The sequence below is a fragment of the Leishmania braziliensis genome, chromosome 13, assembly GCF_000002845.2.
Source record: "Leishmania braziliensis MHOM/BR/75/M2904 complete genome, chromosome 13".
NCBI lineage: Eukaryota > Euglenozoa > Kinetoplastea > Trypanosomatida > Trypanosomatidae > Leishmania > Leishmania braziliensis.
The window spans coordinates 291,855-311,427 of record NC_009305.2 but is presented as its reverse complement, the minus strand read 5'-3'; the positions used below and the strand labels follow the sequence as shown (position 1 = coordinate 311,427).

Below are 19,573 nucleotides of genomic sequence, written 5' to 3'. Positions count from 1 at the left end.
TCCCCACCAGAGGAAGGGAATGGCAACAGAGGGCGTGTCGCCCTGTCCACGGTACCGCATCCTTCCCGATCTCTCTCTCCTCCCCCACCCACACACACACACACCCTGCAAGCAAGCACGCACAGACGGAGGCGCGCACCCACTGTGCCTCTTCCCCACCCCCACCCCTCTCCCTGACAAGAAGCGTCTCAGCAGCGGCGGGCCCCTCTTGCACCACCCACCACGCACGAGTACACGTACTTTTCGCCCCTCCGACTCCCCCCCCTCTCTCTCTCTCTCGCCCACCGAGTGACCAGAAGGTGGTAGTGGTGGCTGAATAGTCTTTGGCAACGGAGGGCACGGGTGTGTAGGTGTGGGTGTGGTCATAAACACGCTTCCATTGAGGTAGTGGAGGGATGAAGGCGGCTGTTGCCCTGCGGCTGCCCACTGCCCACCCTCTCGTCGCATTTCTTCTTGTGCTGGTGGCCTTTCATGTCGCTGAAGAGCCATGGCCACTGACTGTGCAGGCTGCGCGCCGTCCCACTGAGAAACGGGCCCATGGGCCCAGCACTTATCCCCGCGACTACTACCTCGGCGAGTATGGCGCGCGCTGCGTTGGTAACGTGACAGGGGCCGTCACCCCCGACGACGCTGCAGAGCGCCTCGCCTGCTTCTCCGGTCGGGGCGTTCGCGTAGCGTTGCTCGACACCGGCTTGTGCGCCGGCATCACTGAGCGCAGCCGTAACTCCGTTACCTGCACAAGCGTCGTGCCTGGCGTGGCGTGCGAAGATGCTGGCTGCGCCCATGGGACGCGCAGTGTGAGCGTTCTAGCAGGACAGCTCTCTGTGTCTCCACCGCTAGACAGAGAGCCACCTGAGGAGACTGCGTGGCGCCGCAGTGGAAGGCACATCCTCTCGGCTGGTCAGTACATCGGACTCGCCCCTGGCGCCACGGTGCGCGTGTTTCGTGTCTTCGATAGACAAGGCCGCACACACCAACGCTACCTCGCTCGCGCTCTAGGTGTGCTGCTGCGTGAAGCTGAGGACAGTGAAGTAGGTCGCCTAAATCGTACGTGGGACACACCAAGTGCACACATCCGCCGCCGCGACGAGACCGTGGATGTAATTAACCTGTCCTACGGTAGCGAGGACTACTACAGCAACTCGCAGGTGCAGAGCAAGCTGTATCGACTGATGCATGAGCACGGCGTCGTCGTCGTAGCGGCCTCTGGCAACGATGGCGTGCGCTTTGGCAGCGTGCGAAGCCCTGCTGACATGCCCGGTGTGTTGGCCGTCGGTGCCCTTCGGGTTGAAGGGCACGGCAGGACGGCGCAGACGTCACGCACTCTCGACACCAATGCACAGGGTAACCCCGCCGCAGGCGCTCTCGGCGACCTCGCCGACTCTTTTGCTGCCGGTGGCGGTCACAAGTCGGTTGCCCATTTCTCTGGGCGTGGCCCTACCACGTGGGAGCTGCCATTTGGCGCTGGACGCGCAAAGCCAGACCTTGTCGCCCTCGGCCAACACGTGTGGACTGTCCAAGGCGTGTCGGCAGCGGCATTCTCCACTGCAGCGCCACAGAGGCGTAGAGCTGCACCTGCGCTGCAGCTGCGCTCCGCGTCTGGAACAAGTATTGCAGCCCCTATCGTAGCCGGAGTCGTAGCACTCTGTCTCGAGGCGGCATGGTCGTCCGCGTCAGCTGCAGCATCAATGAAAAACACCACCGACGATGGCGCTTACCTCGATGTACGTCACAATCGACTCGCTCGCGTTTCCGATTCACTGCTGGTGCGTGAGGCAATCTTACGGACAGCCATTCCTCTGGAAGACACCGCGGCATCGCTGCCGTCATGGCCTTACTCAGCACCCGTCACACCTTCACACAACGACTCCTCCTCGACTACGTCAGCTAAGCATCCTCGCCGCCGGGTGCTGGCGGGGGTGCCGCTACTACAGCTTTACGCCCGCTACCTTCACCTGTCACGAGTCAGCATCCTATCTCAAGGTGCGGGCGAGGTGCAGCCACTCCGCGCCCTGCATGCCATCGTCGCAAGGTCGCTTGCGTCCTCGGCCAGCAATGAACCAGATGCACTGCGCAGCTGCACCTCTTTCGCCATACCGCCATCGGTGCGCATGGGTTGCGGGATTTCAAGTAGTAGCCGCAGCAGCCGCATCCCGCAGAGTTGTCAGGCTTCTCATGATCCCGACGGAAAGGCTCACGGCGGCGCGCCGTTGCAGGGACTAGCCGGCACGTCCCTCGCCGCGTACTGGTGGCCCTTCTCCGACCAGCTGGTCTACCCGGGCGCCACACCCGTGCTGCTGAATCTCTCTCTCCACCTTTGCCCCTCCTCTTCGCCCGAATCCACGGATCACGGTGCGCATGTCGCCGCCACCGCCGCGGCAAGTAGCAGAGCCGCACGTCTTGAGTCAAGGGCGCGGTATACCCACGTTACGTACGTACTCACCAAGGTAAGTGGGTATGTGCGCACACGTGAAGGTCCTCCATCAGAGCACCGTAGTTACGACCATGGCGCCCGTCCGCTCCTCCTTTTCCTTCAGGATGAGCAAAGCCACCACCGTGTGCGCCACACAAGTTTGACGCGCATCCCGAACTCGACAGCATGGAATGCCTCTCACCGCGCATCATCATCTACTGAAGGGAACGTGGAGGGAACGGAGGCTACGGTGATGGGGCCGCGACACACACGAGCAGATGTGCGTTCATCAGCGAAGCGGCGGAGCGCGCAGCAACGGTGGTTGCAGCACCTTCTACGCGTGGAAACCGAGCTAACACCAGTGGCACACAGGTCTCCGACACGGCCAAGCGTGGGAAAGCAGCAGCCACAACCGTTGTCACCGCCGCCGACATCCTTCAGCCTCTCCGTTGCCATCTCCTCCCCCTCATCTGCAAGCACGCGCCTCTGCTACGACGTGGCGCGCGAGACAGTGACACTGTGGCGGAAGAAAAGGGAGAAATCGCCAGATACCGAGAAGGGCACAACTGCTGGTCGGAGCTCCGCCGATGGCGACGACAGTCATGACGAGCAGCACACGAGGGACGGTACGCAGATACCGGAAGACCACGGCAGTTGCGTTCCGCTCTTTCACCTGTTTCGCGCACTGGATGTGGAAGGTGCGCTGCACATCTTCACTGGTGGCTCCGTCTCGCAGCTCACATTGGTAGTGCCATTCACTGTTCGCGTTGTAGAGCCACCGCCCCGCGTACAACGGGTGTTGATCGACACGAGCCTCGACTGGTTTAACCCTACGACAGCCAGCTCGAGCTTGTTCATCGCTGGCGATGACCCACACGAGTCTGCCGCTGGCGGTGTAGGCGCGGCACGGCGACGTGGACAACATCGCCAGAGTCACGAGCGCGCCTATGCCGAGGCTGCTGGCGGCGACCACCCTTACACAAACCTCGTTCTGCTATGGCTCTACTTGCGCCACACACTGGGAATGGCGGTGGAGACGTTCCCGCTACTGCACACGAGCACCATGACCACCCCGATCGCAGCTGGCAGCAGCTCCGAGTTCTCGTCCTCCGCAACGCGAGCCTTCAAGGACTCTCACATTGCGCAGAGGGCACTAGCAGACGCACTGGCACACGTCGGCACTCTGATCATCATCGACCCCGAGCGACCACTGACACGCGATATGCGACGTCTCCTGACACATGCGGTGCTCGGCGGAGGCGCGAACCACTCCGCGGACGGCCTCAACGTTCTTCTGGTGACAGACTGGTACAGCGCCGATATGGCGGCGCAGCTATACTGGACGCGGGACGAAAGTCTGGACGAGGCGGAGCGCTCCTCCCGCCGCAGCGACACCGACGCGGCGGAGGAAGCGACCGGCGTCGGTGGCGACAGGGATACTGTGCGCAGCATGCGAGCGTATAGGCAATTGAAAAATGGCACTACCCGTGGCCTCGCCGGCACCAGTCACGTGCCATCGTGGAACCGATGGCTGTGGGAGGTGATGGTCGCGTCGGGCAGTACGGCGCACAGCAGCGGCTGCAATCACGCCACTAACGTGAGCAGCAAAGAACTTTTCGATGGACCGCCTGAGTTACCCTTTGAGCTAAGCGAGACGATTGTGATAGACGGCGTGCTGGTAGTCAATGCCGCCGCCCCGACATGGGAAGGCGGGCCTGAGACCAACGCAACCGCTACGTATGGCGGTGGCACCGCCACCTTGGCGAAAGCGGTCGCGGTCCGCTCGCTTGGGCAGCTCAAAGCAGCCGGCGTGCTGCAGTGGCGTCTTCCCACGCGACCAAGCGGGCAGCAGCTGGCAGGGGGAGTAGCCGTGACCGGTGCTCTGAAAGGACTACACGAGACCAGCCCTCAGCCGGGCGTTAACGACACCTGTCGCACCAGCTACGTATTCAGCATACCAGCAGCGCCTTCAACGCAGGAAGGTGAGGCTGTCATATGCAATGTCATGCCAAGCTGGGCGCAGCAGCAGCGGCGCCTCGTAAAGCGCACCATCCTCAGCACAGGAAATGGCTCGGTACCTGCGTCTGCACAGTCAGGGAGTGCAGCAGGTGGCGGGGCGACGGTTGTTGAGGATGACTGGGAAGAGTTCTCTGGGACATACCGAGAGGGGGGAGGTCAGGGCCACATCGGCAGACTGGAAGCGGTCGAGATCGGCACACCGCCACCAGCATCAACTGACGCCGGCAAGGACACACAGCGCCTCACGCATGGCGTGCTGGGCTTTCTGACGCTTCCACCACCTTCCACACGCGTTGCCACCGCCTCAACCAGCCGATTCCGACCTGGACGAATAGCCATCTTCACAGACTCGGACTGCCTTTCCGCCTCGGACTACAATGTGCAAGCCGCTCTGGATGAGCTGGAAGTCATTCTTTACCCGCCATCCGCATCGTCGTCGTCACCCGCGGCGGTGTGTGCTACGTGGGACTGCTTTGTACGCTCCCCTGATGGACAGCGGCTCCTCCAAGCAGAGTCGACGCAGAGCTCCGTGTGCGTCGAAGTGGTGAAGGAGCTTCTTCTGTGGACTCACACGGGAAGCCTGCATCACTGGCGGGACTCTGCGCAACTGCAGTGTGAGGAGCGTACGTGGGCACGTGCTGTGCATCGGCCCAGTGCAGACACCACTAACCCCAGCACAGCCACGGCGCTCGAGGTCGAAGCAGGGCTGGATAGCGTTGATGGTGGTCGAGAAACAACCAGCTTCGACGAGCTGCTCGAGACGGCGCCAGAGCGCGCGCACGTTGGGGAGGCGGTGTGGCGATTATGGGCTGCGTTGGTGAAAAACACGGCACATGATGCATCGCCGCTGGATGTCTGCGACACGGAAGACGGGGCCCACTTTCAACGCGACTTCGCATCTGATCAGGCAAGCGCCGCAGCTGAAGTGATACGCGCCTTGATGATGAACTACCATGGAGACTGGCATGTGCATCTGTTGGACAATAATGTGTTGTCGCCAGCCACGGGGGCCACAGGCAACTTGTACTTGCAGCCCCCACGCATCCCGAGCAGCCAGCGGAGGGGTCTTCCAGCGATGCAGCACCCAGCAGAGCGCACCCCTTTGATAGAGAGTCTGCTGCCATTGGGCGACCTGCTCAACGCCCTGCGGTGGCTGCAGCATCCGATAGTGCTTGGCCAGCTCATGGTCGGTGCAGCGGTATTGCTCAGCATGTGGTTGTGGCGTGCGTTGGTGGTCGTCGTGAGGGGGAGGGGGGACGGAGAAGCCAACGTGCATGGCTGCCCGCTGCTGAGCTCGTCAACCGCAACTAGGCGCTCTTGACGATGTGTGTTGAGAGAGGCACTCACGAGAACGGAAGAAGGAGTGAAAGGGGAAAAAGCAGCGAGCCAATCAACGGCGACAACGTCAGAGCATTACACGGTGGTGCACCGCTTCCTCCTCCCCTCTCCCTTCTTTTCGTGTTCTCGCTCGTCATCTCGGATGTGATGCAAGCGAGTGAAGGAACCGGCGCGTGTACGCTGTCGGGGAGTACGGGTCCGTATGGTGTGCTACTGGGCGCCTATGTGGTGGGGGGGTACTTTGGGGTCATGGGGCTCCTCAGTTTTCCGCCACGACGTCAGCGGCCCAAAAAAAAAAACAGCACAAAGGGAAGAAAACACGAAAAGTCGGCCCCACACACGCCCACACACGCGCGGCTGCAAAAAGAGGAGGGTGCCCTTCGCTCACGTGCCATCACACGCACGGTCCTCCGCTGTTGTCCGTGTGGAGGTGTATGTTGGCACATCAAGCCTGCTTGGCCACAGGACCCGCGTTGTTGCACCCTCCTACGTTCTCCTTACGGTTCGGTTGATTTGTCTAGCGACTGCCTGATCCCTCCCTCTCTCTCTCTCTGATTCCACCGCCACAGCTCGACTCTGCCACATGGAGGCTGGTAGCTCTCTGGCACTTCTCTCTCATCGCGCTCTAGAGCAACAGCTGAACTTACACACACACTCTCACCTCCCCCACCCACTGGCGGCTGCCATCTCACCACCCTCGAGCGGCGCACGAATGAAGTCAGCTCGCACTACCGCAAAGGTACGTCCTGGGCGACTTCCGTATAGCACCACAGTGCGTAGAGGCCGTCACGCACGCTCGCTGCTGTCACGAGTCGCCCACGGCGTCGGTGCAGTAATGGCAAAGGCGAATTTTCTGCGACGACTGCCGTCGTTGGAGGCGCACGGCGCACTGGGACTCACTGAGAGTCCCCTGTCGTCATCGTCATCGGTCACACCGCCGGCCCTCGCGCCCGGCGATATCCTGCGCGACCTCGCCTTCTTCACGCAGGCCTCGGAGGTGAGCTTCTTTTCGACGCACCCGTCGCTGTGTGCAGATGTATTCGGTGTTGCGCCAGGGGAAGTCTTCGAGGTTGGCGATAGCCGTGCTAGCACATCTAGCGGCAGAGTTGAAGGAGAGGCTAGCAGCAGCACTGCGGGAGAGGTCATTGTCGTGGTTGGCGCGCGCGGCGGCAAGTTATGGGTGTGGGCATACAGTGATGCATATGCGCGTGTGTTGCGCGTCCCTGCGCTCACCATCTCCGCTACGTCATTAAATGCAACAGAGGTGCGCGCAGCCATTGTGGCGCACCACCAACTGCGAGAACTTGTCAACCCGTCACGTGCACAGCACAGCACCGCCGGTAGGAAGGTGCGGGATCAGAGCGCTCAAGTGGGGCTCATTAAGAACGTGTGTGCGGCCTTTCAGAGTCTCTGCGCCCGCGCGTGCGAGGAGGCGGGGCGGCTGTACACGCCAGATCAGCAAGCATTCCTACAATGTGCTCCTGACTTGTACGTGGCTGCGACAAGAGGTGCTGACTGGGCGGCCAGCCCCTCGGCTGCCACATCGCCCGCAGCGGGAGTGAACTCAGAGCCGCAGCAGCAGCAGCCAGATCACCCTCCTGAACTATATTTACCTTCGTTTCTCTTGAACTCGATCTACACAGACATCGCCCGCCACGCACCACACACCGCCACCGTGGTTCTGCTTGTGCCGCGCGTGGCGCTGGCGACTGGGGCCGTCGGCTGGGCAGGCGAAGGTGACGTGTTGCTGACCGACACGCCCGTCGGCCAAGGGGGCTATGGTGAGGCCTCTCTGTCAGCCTCGGTCGTGATCTAAGGTGAAAAACTACACACACATAAGTTCGAGAAGTCAGAGCCCTTCGGCTGCGAGTGTGTGTAAAAACAAAGGCAGCAGCGGCACATTGACTGGTCGATGTAGTTGCTCAGCGCAAGGACATGAAGAATGCCCCCGACTCCTCTGGATCTGTGGGTGGGTGGGTGTGGGCGTGAGGGGGGGGGGGTGACTGCATGTGCACGCAATACGGCGCTGTTACGCGTGAAGGAGATGAAGCAGGGGCAGCGTGTGCGGTCTCATCTGCATTCGCGGAACGCGTCTCATTCCTCCCCACACTCGTCCCCGCCTCTCCACTACCCCCACACGCCATCCCTCCCCCCTCTTCTTAGCTCTTCATGCTTGAAGGGACACCACATGTTTGGCTGGCGCCAGCACAGCACACCACCAGTGTCAGTTCTTGTGCGCGCGCAGCAAAATTGTCGATGCAGATGGGATGCATCTGCTTGGGGAAGACAAGAACAACTGCTGCATCTCCAGCAGCAGCATGCCTGTAGCGCCAGTGGCCGACCGGGAAGACGGAGAGTGACATGACAGCGGCTCCGCGCCGGCCTCAGTGGCCCTGCAGCCGCTGTCGAAGTTCGGCTCCGTCTGCATGAGCGGGGCTCACGGAGCACGAGGTGCTTTTGGTCAAGAAGGGCTCGACGTACGGCGCCGCGACAACACGCAGTGTGGTGCCGCACCTGGTAGAGCTGTGGCGCGACAACTGCTCAGAGCTGCAGTTGGAGTCTTCCTGCGCCCTGAACAACACAGTAGCCTGCGCGTCGTAGACCATTGCGTCGGTGGTCGCCTGTGGCGCTGCTGGGGGGTTGTCGAACGCGGACTGCCACGATCAGAGCACGCGGGTCATCTGCAAGTTTACCGGCGAGGGTACGGTATGCTGTGACTGGGCACTGAATCATGGCGCCATGGCTAGACTTTTCACGCCTCTGATCAATCATCAACGACCGATTCAGCTGCGACGCGACGGAACATGGGTCTTGTCGAACTGGGGCCGTGGCAAGCTGTTGGAGCGTGTGGCAGGTCGCACTGCCAGTGTTGATGTATTCTGCTCTACAACGCCAACGATGAACTTGTCGCTAGCGCTGTAGGGAGGGGGGCATCTCGTTAATCAGCAGCGGGCAGGCGGGGCGTGTGCAGGCGGCGTGCAGCTGCAGTCTGCTACCACACCCTCAACGTTAGCCTACTAACGATGCGTATGGCCGGCAGCATCGCCTCTGACGCGAACGAGCAGGCGCAGGTGATGATCAACTGCAGTGCAGTGCTGGCTAATGCAGGCCTCTTACTCCACCCAAAATGTGCACTGCGCACAGAGGCGTGCTGAACTATCCCCAACATTGCTGCCGGCCAGGTTCACTTCATCAACGCCCTTGTGTGTAGGAGGGGGGGAGAATGCACGTTTGCGTCGGGCTCCTGAACTCTCTTGACGCGCCAGAGCTCGACGTGAGGAAGGAGGCGGTGTGGCCAATCGGAAACGTTGTCCTCTGCCGCTCGATAATGCAGGTGCACTGGCTCCCCAACCTCCGCATAACGTCGCTGCTCTGCAAAGTTCTGCGTGCGTATGACTCAGAGATGGCACTGACCTTGCTCGAGGAGCTCCAGCGCTTCCTCTAGATCGGTGAGGATGAGATACGGGTGAGTGTCACGGAGAACACTTTGGTCAACACACGTGATGAATTGAGGTGGGGCTAATGTCCTCAAACAGCTGGCAGTACCACACTCGACAAGACTGTGATCGGCATGGTTACTGACATCTTGGACAGCTATTTCGAAGATTAGGGTGACGTTTTCTGAGTTGGCGCCGCTGACAGGCCCTGAGGGTGGTGAAGATTTTTCAGCAAGTGCCACTCGCAGGCTGCATGAGCCCTTTTCATCCGCAGCCGATAGCCCTCGTATTTCTTCTTCGTGCCGTGACGTATGAATGGGGTGGAATTTGGGTCTGCCTTTACATGCACGTGTGCGCTGAGCGGGAGAGACACACGACTGCGAAGGAAAGGTGATGAGCAGAGCACTTGCCCTATATATGCGTTGTTGAGTCTCCCTGGCTATCGCCTGTACGAATGGGTCTGTGTGGCCTGTGCAGGCGTAAGTGTATGTGACCCACCCATCAGCGAGACGAGCGCTGCTGAGGGAGGTGAACCCTTGAAAACTGTTTAGCAGAGAGAGAGAGAGAGAGGGGGGGAAGCAATCCCCGACAAGCAATGACCTCACGCCGGCGTAAGCAGGCACACGCACACGCATGCGTGGGTGGGCACAGGCCCGCAATCACGAAAACCGACGACACGGAAAGTCCAGAAGGCCCACCCACCACCCACCCCCCACTGTGGCGGCCGAAAAGGCTGGGGAGTGGGCCACCGATGGGTGGGCGTAGGCTACCTTTGAAGGTGTGGCGTAGCGCAGCTCCTCGCGCACGACTGTGTCTTTCCTTGTGTGGGCGGGTGTGCAATGGCGCAGGTGGGGCTGTCCGCTGACCCCCTCTCTGACCTCTGCGGGCGGTGAGGTGGAGAGTGGGGGCTACTTCGCAGGCAACACGATGGCGTACAGGAAGATGAATGACACGGCTTACCAGCACCCTCCCTCACACACATACACGCCAACAGAGGGGCATCTAATTTTGGCTCTTACTCACTTCCGCTACACCCCTCTTCCCCACCGCCACCACCACCACCACCCCCATCATGTCGCCCTCCTCTTCAGCTTAGGGACTCACTCGCTGCCCTCGTTTTCGTGCCTTCTCTTGTTCACACACACACACACACACAGAGACAGACAGACAGACAGACCTCCAGTGCGCAGCTGGGACGGACACAATACACGCACCGAGCACATCGCTCCCACTAGAACCGAAAACAAAGCAACATGCAGTAACTGTGCGCCTCGAGTGGTGGTTGTCTCTTGGCCTGAAGTGTCTCTGTCCGATATTCCTGCGTGCGTGTCCTGCTGCTAGTTGCGCTAGCTTGAATCTTTTTTTCCATTTTACTTTTCCTCCTTGACTTGATTTGCTGCTGAGTCAGCCCCTCTCTTCCTCGCATCTGTCATCCTTCCCTCTTTCCTCAGCCATCAATGCACTATGGCAGCACATTGCGCCACGCAGCCCTGCTCGTTCTCTTCGGACTGCTGCTGCTCATCAGCGTCCTGCACGGCAACCTCTTCGACGATGTTGAAAACTCGCACGCCGGGGAAATGCAGGAGCTTCGTGGTGAGGCGCACAGCATGGGGACGCTCCTGTTTACGCCTCGAGTGCACCGGCGAGTCGTGCCGCTTGCACTCGACCAGCGTGAATTCCCGCACGTGACGGACACCTTTGTCGCCGAGTACATCAACCGCACTGTACCACCACAGCTCAGCGATGTGCGTGATGTCCGCACCCTGGTGTCGAAAGACTTCTTCGAGCAAATACAGTTGTGGCGCCGGCCCGGCAGTGCCGCCGCGCAGGTGTCAAAACTCGTGGACGCATTAGCAAAGAACGAGCGAGTGGAGGCGCGTGCAGAGGCGCTCTCCAATCGCCAGCGTAAGTCTTGGAAAACCCGGCACCCTGCCACGTCGCTGTTCAGCTTCTTGACTGGCAGCCACAGAGAGGAGGACGATGAGGTCCCTAATGATGATGTAGTTGCCGAGGATGTGGTGAAGGTGCCTTACCCAAGCAGCTTGGCTCTGCATTATCACGGCTCGTCAGACTTATCCTCTCTCGCCTTCAACGACGTCCAGCTCGTGCCCTACCCGTTGGTGCCGCCGCCGCACGCCGACATGATCGTCAAGCCGGAGTGTACTGGCGAGAATGCCGAGAGCCGGACGGCTGCAGCGGAGGCTGTGGCCATCGACTGCGGTACCGATCCCGCCGTCGTGGTCACCATTCCAAAAGGCAAGCGCCGCTATGCTATGCCGCATCGCAAGACCCCGCACAGGCCCACTCACGGTTGGGATCACTTCTATATTGCCCTAAATCTGTGGAAAAACGAAGAGGTGCTGCCTGACCTTACCGAGGCGCTGATCGTCTTTCTGGAAGAAGATGTGAAGCCGTTCTTCGACCTCGCCACCTCTGTTGTCGTCGCCATCTACTCCAACATATCGCCCGATAGGACGAGCGAGCTTATCGCCACGCTCCTCATCCCGCGACTGCACGCTGCCGGAGTGCGGAACGTCTACGCGACAACGGAAGGCACCTGTCTCGGCTACGTGGAGCGTCAGCCCTTCCACGAGCGCATTGAGTGGATGGCGTGCATCCGGAATAAAGCGCTCGAGCCGCTCTACGAGAAGGGCATGAATGTGTTTGGAGGGTCGCAGCAGCAGCAGCAAGAGCAGCAGGCTGATGTAAATGGTGACGCAGACGGTCTTGTAGTTCTCTTCTTCAATGATATCCTCTTCCATCCTCAGGATATTACGGCGCTTCTAGAGAGCCGTGCCGAGGCACGGATGGCGGCGACAACGCGGCCACACGGCTGGCTATCCTCAGTTATGAAGACGAAACACGAGTCTGCGGAGGTTGCTGATGCTGGCATTGGCGGCAAGGGCAATCTAGAAAAGCGTCACGTGAGCACAACATCGCCGCTTCCATCCGGTGCCACATCGACAACGCCTCCCACAACCTTCGATATGGCGTGTGGTATGGACTTCTACTTTACCTTCTATGACACGTGGATCACGCGCGATCGACTTGGCAAGCCCTTCAAGCCGCAGATGCCTTACTCGGACGACCGTGCCACTCAAGAGGCATTCTACCGCATCTTCAATCACGAGCCCAGCGGTGGCTATGCACCGGAGACGAGTGCCATCCCAGTCAAGTGCTGCTGGAACGGCCTCGCCGCCATTCGCGGTCGCTTCTTCCTCCCCCCGACGCCGCAGCATCGCCTCGAATTTCCCGCCCAGGATGCTGCAGAGACGACAGTGCGACCCCCGCCGGTGACATCGTCTATGCCAGCCACTGCCGGAGACGCACACAACGCTACTGCTGCTGCTGTTGCCCCTCCCCCTGATGTGCTGCTGCGCCCCTCAGGTGCAATCTACGACCGCGTTGGTGACATCCACGACTTGCTCAACACAACGACGCTGGCGCGCTACTATACACGCTTACTAACCCGCCGCCTGCAGTCGGAGTGTGCGTCGTGGAGCTCGACGCGCCGCGAGATAGCCGAGGTGACAGACGTGCCTTTCTACGAGCCGGAGACATGCGACAACAGTAGCAGTTTCGAGAGTCTTCTGCAGTCCGTGGTGAACCACGAGGCGTGGTGGTCTTCGGCGAGCAACGCGGACTGGACGCGGCTGGGGCTACGGATTGAAAACCGCACGGTCCTCATCGCCAACGCGCCAGGTCCGGCGCATTGCGTCGACGCTGCCGTCAAGGCAGAGGGCATGGGCGATGAGGAGTCTGCTGCGCCGGCAGGGCTGCGCGTCGAGGAGGACAGCGTCTACTACCGTGCGCGGCACCCGTCAGTTCGGTTTCGCCACTCTTTCACACCTTCCTACGGTGCCACCGTGACTGGGCGCGCGCCGGTGCGTGATGAAGTTTGTCTCGCCTCGGAGTGCCTCTTGATCTGCCAAGATGTAATGCATGCGGCCCTCTTGCAGGACAGGCGAGCGCCGATCATTCTGCTGAACCCACACGTCCGCGTCGCATACAAACTCGAGCACTTTAAGCGCGTCATACATCACGCGTGGTTCTTCGAGCACCCGTACGTCTACTGGGCCTGGACGCTGGCGCGGAATATACAGCTGTGGTTGTCATTCTCCTCGTCCAGCACGCAGGACAAGAGCGCCTCTACGGATAGTCTGCGCGAGCTCGGCAGCGCCACGTCGGCGATGGACGACTGGCTGCACCCCGCCTCAGTCGCTGCTGCGTCAAAGACGGTCATGCGCACTGTCCATGAGTTCAATCTGCAGGACGGGGACGGTCGTGTGACGGCCACCGGCCTCATCGACATCCCCACATTAACCCGAATGGACTGTGAGTTCCCCAAGCCGGGCTCTATCAAGTTAGCGATAGGTGCCCTCTACCCCTTTCTCCGCCTGGGCCAGCTACTCCTTGCGGCGCTGCTGCTGGGGTGGTTGTGCCGGCAGGTGAAGGAGAATGTATTGGTCGCGGCACCGTCAGCCGGAGGCGGTGCGGCACGGGCCCACTCGGTCGAGGAGCAGTGGCGGAGCGTGCTCTACTACGCTGTGTGGTACTCACCGCTTGCTCAACGGCTGCGGCGGTGGGCAAGCGGTGGTGCCCTTAGTCGCATCATCCATCCCCTCACTTCCTCGTTGCCAACCCTCCTACAACAGCTGCATCATCTGCAGTCTCACCGCTTTGCGAAGATCTCCCACGCGCGCTCGCGAGTCGGAGCAGTGTGGCATGCCGTGTGTTTCGCCGTGCAGAAACTGATGCGGCTGCTCGGCAGGCTGGTTTGCGTGCGGTGGTGGGATGGCTGTCTCTCACGACGGCGATCCTTTGCCAACCTGTCTGCGTGGCAGAGCTCCAAGGTACGTCAGCCGTTGCTGCGCAGGAGAAGAGCCTCGCCTGCTAAGTCCAACTATCTATCGGCAGCGGTGCCTGCACTGGTATCCATAGATGTCCTTGGAGCCGACCTCGCCATCACAGGAGGTGGCTAACTACACGGCCGCCTGCCACAGTAGGGGGGGGGGGGGGTACGCTCCCTCTCGGGGACGTCTTCTATCCCTCACAACTTCTCAGCGAGCGGTGGCTATAACATGGAGGTGCAGTGGCAACACCACGGCGTGTCACGAGCGGAAATTGGCGTCGCGAATGTTACCCAGACAAGCGCTGTAGAAACCTTCACAAGCGCGGCACGTCGCTAACACGAACTGGCCCATGGCAGCGCCACCACACTGCACCACCAGTTGCAGTCGCGTAGCGGCAACTACGGTCGTCGGTTGTCACCACCGCTCGGTGGCATCCGTTGGGCAGCCTCGCCGTACTGACCGACCACCCCATCGAACCTGTTAATCACGCTCCCGGACACCGTCACAGCAACGATGGTCATGAAACCACTCCTGAAGCTACCGTCCATGGTGCTGAAGGGGTACCTCGTCGATGAGAAGGAGAATTAACTAAGAGCTCAGCTGCATCGCTGGAGAAGAGGAGGGGAAGGAGGGGGTGCCGCCACCCCGCACAGAGACATATGCGTTTCTTTGGTGTCGGTTCCTCTTGCGGTGCCTGCACTCCACCTTTGCAGCGAGCAGATGCTCCTACAGGCATGAAAATGTAAAGACATGCACACACACACACAGCGTTGCGTGATGGCCACCTTGAAAGTGCAAGGGGGGTTGTTCGGCTAGGAGGGACGAGAAGGACTGTGCCCTCATTGACCTTATCAGAGCCTCCTCGGTCGCTGCCTATGTGGAGACACTGCCTTCATATAGCAAGTCTTCGTCAAGTGGCCAAGACGCGGGGCTTTGGGGCGAGTCTGCGGGCGTGTCGCAGTCGTCGCAGTTAAACAAGCATGGACACGTACGCACTACAATCTTTTTTCCTTTTTATGCCGCCAACCTCTCTCTATCTCTGCGCACACACTCGAGTCTTTCAACAGTGCTCTGCACACACTGCGCTGGTACTTTTTCCACCTGAGGAGGTTCAGTTCTCTCTTGTCCCGCTGCCTCTCGTATAGAGAACGAGCGAGAGCGAGAAGAGACGGCGAATGCATAATTGAAGAGGAGTGGGTCGCCCAACTGGAGAAAAACACGCTCTCTCCTCCTTTCCGATTTTCATCGGGTAAAAAGGCCTGTGCATGTCCGCGTAGTTGTCCTCTGTTTAGTTGTGTGTATGTGTGTGTGTGTGTGTGTCTGGGTGCAAGCATACCGTGGCACGCACACACGCGCAGACATAAGCAACACGGGCACTACTGTAGCACCACATCGATCGCCAGTAAGAGAGCAAACGAGGCTCTTCGCCGCTCCCCCCTGCTGCGCTTTTCTTTTCGGGTTTCCCACCGTTTCCCTCAAAGCCAATGCGCTACCGTCAACCAAATTGCCACCTCAGCAGCAAAGACCAGCAGGCCAAGCTGCTGATCGACTGCAATGACATTCTGAGCACACAGGAGCAGGAGGAAGTCATTGCCTACTTTGCTCGCTCGCTGCGAGGCAATACGCAGTGTTTGAAGGTTATCGTTTGCCTCCAGGCGGTACTGGCGTTAGTGTACACGGTCCTATTGCTGAGCGGCTCCTTACTGATTGATGTGTCTGTCGACGTGGCAACGACCTCGAGTCTCGTGCAGCTCGCCCAGCAACAACAGCGAGGCTCATTGGAACCAGTGACAGCTGCATTGACTTCAACAGCACCGCTTCAAGCTCCTCCCGCAGTGCTGGCAGCGCTGGACGCGGAGCAGCGTGCTGCACAACGCAAGTACGTGTATGACTACATGAACCGCCATAGGGCCGCGGGGATTCGCGTTCAATCTGGTGGTGCGATAACAGTCCTCTCCGCCATGGTGATGCTCTATAGCATTGCGCTGCTGCTGTGGGCAGCGTGGAGCTGCTACGTGGTGTGTCGCCGACTTAGAGTGAACATCGAGAGCCTTACGCGAACGGAGCCGCGTGATCTGCATAGGCGGCGCCCCGAGGGGAGCCCCTCACATGCGGCGGCGCCCGCGAAGCCGCGACTCACCCTCTGCCGCCTGCGCCAACGTGTCAAGGCGGACCCGGCGGTTGCCCTGTACGTCGCAGCAGCCCTTTCAAGTCTCGGTTCGCTTTTCTGGATCACGATACTGGTGCTCCGCCAGCGCGCCACTCAGAGTGCCTACGCCGATCTCGGACTTCAGGTGCCGTCAGTGCTGTCGCTGCAGAAAATCACCAACGCCGCGCTCGAGTACGTGGTGGCCGTGTGGCAGCCACTCTTCCACCTTGGCATCGGGCTGCTGGTGCGCTCGATGCTCGACACCCGCGAGAGCTTGGTGGCCCTGTCAGCGCTCAAGTACCGTTTCGAAAAGGCATAAGACAGGATAGCAATGGAGTGGATGGGCGCAGGCGGGTGTGTGGACGGAGGTGGGAGAGGGGGGGCAGCGGTAGCTGGGTGACACAAGGACCGAGCGATCGAAGATGTGGCGTGGAGGGCGTGCGACAACACGTGTGGGTGTGTGTGTGTGTGTGTGTGCGTCTAAGCGTTTGTTTGCCTGTCCCTCCATGCCGTGTTGGCGATGGCCTTCTCTCTACCTACCTACCTCTCTCTCTCTCATGCCATGTCCTGGATGGTTTTCCCTCCCCTCTCCCTTCCCCTCCCCACATTCTCACGCTCTGTTGCTGCGCTGTTGTCCTCGATCTACTGTTGCTGCGCCTCAGTCCCCGCTGGAATGGGTACGGCTGCAGCTGTCTGGGCGTTCCGCCTGTGGATGTTGCGGGCCTTCTCCTCCCGCCTTGCCTCGACTGCCCCCTCCCCCTCCTTTTTTTGCTCCTCTCTTTGTTTTGGAGGCCTCTGTGCTTCGTAACGCGTGCGCTTGTTGCCTCATGGGGCCGCACTACACGCCTTGGGTGTGCCTCTGTGCCTAAGCCTGGGGCTGGGTGTCTGAGTAGGCTGTGGTTGGGGGGGGGGGGGGGGGGATGGCCTCTTTTCGCTGTTGCTGCTAGTGTGGCGCCTATCCCACCCACCCACCCACCCCCGCGGTTCCCATCAGTCCTGCACCACTCCTCCCTGCCCACCACCACCGCGCCCCCCCCCCGCATGCTCACCATCCTCTGTGCGCGTGCGGTTTAGACTCCTTCTGCGCTTCTCCTTCCCCACACCTCCCCCCTTTACTCGCGGCACCGCCGTGTTGTCCCCACGGGCACATACACGCACACGAGCACGTCGTAGCGCGCATATCAGACAAAGAAAAGAAAATATATCAATCGATCTCGGTAGAGAGCCCCATCTGTCGGAGAGGAGCTGGCCGCCTCATTTCCTTCCCCGCATTTCGCTCCCCCACGCCACACCACCAACCATCACTCTCCTCCCTCCATCGGCACCAACACATTTGTCCGCCTCCCTTGCACGTCCACGTCCTGAATGATGAGCAGCGCCTCCACAAGGCGTGGTGGGGCGCCAGCGACATCTCGCGCCGGACATCCTGCGAGGTCCAACACCAGCGGCAACGCGAACACTAGCGGGGAGCGACCCCAGCGTCCCCGCGCGCCAGGGCACGTGGAGAAGACGACCTCACGAGCAGGCACGGCGCCCCAGGCCGAGGAGCCAGAGAAAGTCAAGTACACGGTGATCATCACGAACGTTGAAAACGACTTTGGCAAGTTGCACAAAGCCTGCCTGCCCTACTACTGCGGCCTGCGTAGCGACTACGAGGAAACGCTGGATGTGGAGCGGCTTATTCACGAGGGCGGACCGCAGTCGCGGCGCCTGATCGGTGCGGTGCGTGGTTGCAGCTACGCGGTTCGCTGCCGCACCGAGACCCGCTCAGCCGAAATTAGCCTCTACGGGCCGGCCAACGCCGACTTCTCACCGATGCAGCTAAACAAAACCTCTCGGCGGCCGCCAACGCCAGCGGGAAGCGCCAAGTCAGTGGCGGCGCCGACATCCTCCTCGTCAGCGAAGCCAGGGCCAAAGAAGGCAACTGTCCCTGCCGAGGATATGTCGGAGGGGGCGGCGGTGGCGAACGTCGGCGCAGTTGAGCAGCTGGCCCTGCGACTGCGGCAGCAGCACTACTTCGAGGAAAAAGTGCCCGTGAGGGTGCACCTTCCTGGACGAACAGCAGACGAAGTACTGGTGCGCGTCAAAAAGGGTCCTGCTCCGAGCGGCACGGACGGCTTGGGTGACACTACTGTAAAGAGCGAGGAGCGTGTAGAAGCACAAGAAGATGCGGACGTGCACGGCAGCGGCGTCACTCCGCTGGTGTTGCCTGCCTCTGGTGAGAAGCGGCAGCGCGTCTACGCAGAGGACAACAACAATGACGCCTCATCTCCTCAGCGAGTGAAAAGGGAGGCGCCTGAGGACGACGAGGGGCGCAGGGACGAGGATGACGCCACGGCACACAAAAATGGTGAGACGGCAGCAGACGATGTGAATCAAAGTACCAACTGCAGTGGCAGGTGGTCCAAGCAGCTGAAGAAGTCGGTGCCCGCCACAATCATTACGCAATTCCCGCGTCGCCAGAAGGATTTCGTGACGGCGGTGGCGGCGCTCTCGTGCCGGGTACCGCTGCAGCGCGTGCGCAGCTGTCTGCGCGACCTTCCCGGCTACCTGTCCTGTTGGTGTCTCTATGAGCAACACCTCCGCGTCGTCTTCCGCGACGCCGAGTCGCTCTTCAAGGCGAAGCAGCTGCTGGACCAGTTCGAGCTGGAGCCCGGCCTGCGTGTTTCTCTCATCTTCTCCGACCCGCTCTCCCGCGCCAACACCGAGTTTGTGCGCGCGCAGGAGATGGAAAACGCGAGCGAGTAAGACGAGCCGTGGGCGCCTCTGCCTCTTCCCTCGCATGTGGGCTAGTGCAGCTGTGTGTCCTTGTGGGTATGTGTGTCCTTTGGTGGGTCGATTCGGTTAACTCAGTAACAGCGTATGGGTGGGTACGCGTATAGGACGCATTCACGCCTTCGCTTTCTGTTTTTGTACAGCGGACAGAACCCAATCCCTTAAGGCCACACGACCGCAAGTTCAACCTCTACCCACAAGGACGAGCACACTACAAACACAACACCCATCACACCCTACCCCACACGGCGATATCCCAGCCAACTAAGCAAACAACGGAGGCATCCACACACCGCTCCGCCCAAACCCCCGCCAACCCCCCTTTTTCTAAGAACCCTACCGCAACCCCCCGCGAGGGGGCGGGGATAATACACCACGACAGAGACCCCTACCCCGATACTACACAACAATATCCCCAAGAAGGACACAGTACGTGCCACAGCGCATCACACTAACAGCAAATGCCACCAACCCGCCCCAATAGAAACCCCCACACAATCTGCTCACCCACCTCCCACCGAACAAGCCCAACCCCTCAGGCACCTGCTATACCAACACAGTACACAATCTCTACCGCTAAGCCCACGCA

General features: G+C 60.5%; 5 protein-coding genes and 1 pseudogene across 6 annotated transcripts; all 6 read left to right on the top strand.

The window, feature by feature from the left end:
• Positions 1 to 395: 395 nt before the first annotated feature.
• LBRM_13_0860 (subtilisin-like serine peptidase) lies at positions 396 to 5,753 on the top strand (the record flags this gene model as incomplete). Its single annotated transcript, XM_001563178.1, has 1 exon — positions 396 to 5,753. The coding sequence occupies one exon, from the start codon at positions 396 to 398 to the stop codon at positions 5,751 to 5,753; it is 5,358 nt and encodes a 1,785-aa protein (XP_001563228.1).
• Positions 5,754 to 6,482: 729 nt separating this feature from the next.
• LBRM_13_0850 (conserved hypothetical protein) lies at positions 6,483 to 7,586 on the top strand (the record flags this gene model as incomplete). Its single annotated transcript, XM_001563177.2, has 1 exon — positions 6,483 to 7,586. The coding sequence occupies one exon, from the start codon at positions 6,483 to 6,485 to the stop codon at positions 7,584 to 7,586; it is 1,104 nt and encodes a 367-aa protein (XP_001563227.2).
• Positions 7,587 to 7,947: 361 nt separating this feature from the next.
• On the top strand, positions 7,948 to 9,291 carry LBRM_13_0840 (annotated as a pseudogene). The gene is given in 4 exon segments: positions 7,948 to 8,202; positions 8,204 to 8,647; positions 8,650 to 8,991; positions 8,994 to 9,291. Coding segments are annotated over 4 exon segments (1,339 nt in total).
• A 1,373-nt stretch (positions 9,292 to 10,664) lies between these two features.
• LBRM_13_0830 (hypothetical protein, unknown function) lies at positions 10,665 to 14,189 on the top strand (the record flags this gene model as incomplete). The annotated part of the gene is made up of 1 exon (XM_001563176.1): positions 10,665 to 14,189. The coding sequence occupies one exon, from the start codon at positions 10,665 to 10,667 to the stop codon at positions 14,187 to 14,189; it is 3,525 nt and encodes a 1,174-aa protein (XP_001563226.1).
• A 1,355-nt stretch (positions 14,190 to 15,544) lies between these two features.
• LBRM_13_0820 (conserved hypothetical protein) lies at positions 15,545 to 16,528 on the top strand (the record flags this gene model as incomplete). The annotated part of the gene is made up of 1 exon (XM_001563175.1): positions 15,545 to 16,528. One exon carries the CDS (start codon positions 15,545 to 15,547, stop codon positions 16,526 to 16,528), a length of 984 nt encoding a protein of 327 aa, XP_001563225.1.
• A 1,046-nt stretch (positions 16,529 to 17,574) lies between these two features.
• LBRM_13_0810 (conserved hypothetical protein) lies at positions 17,575 to 18,957 on the top strand (the record flags this gene model as incomplete). Its single annotated transcript, XM_001563174.2, has 1 exon — positions 17,575 to 18,957. One exon carries the CDS (start codon positions 17,575 to 17,577, stop codon positions 18,955 to 18,957), a length of 1,383 nt encoding a protein of 460 aa, XP_001563224.1.
• Positions 18,958 to 19,573: the final 616 nt, after the last annotated feature.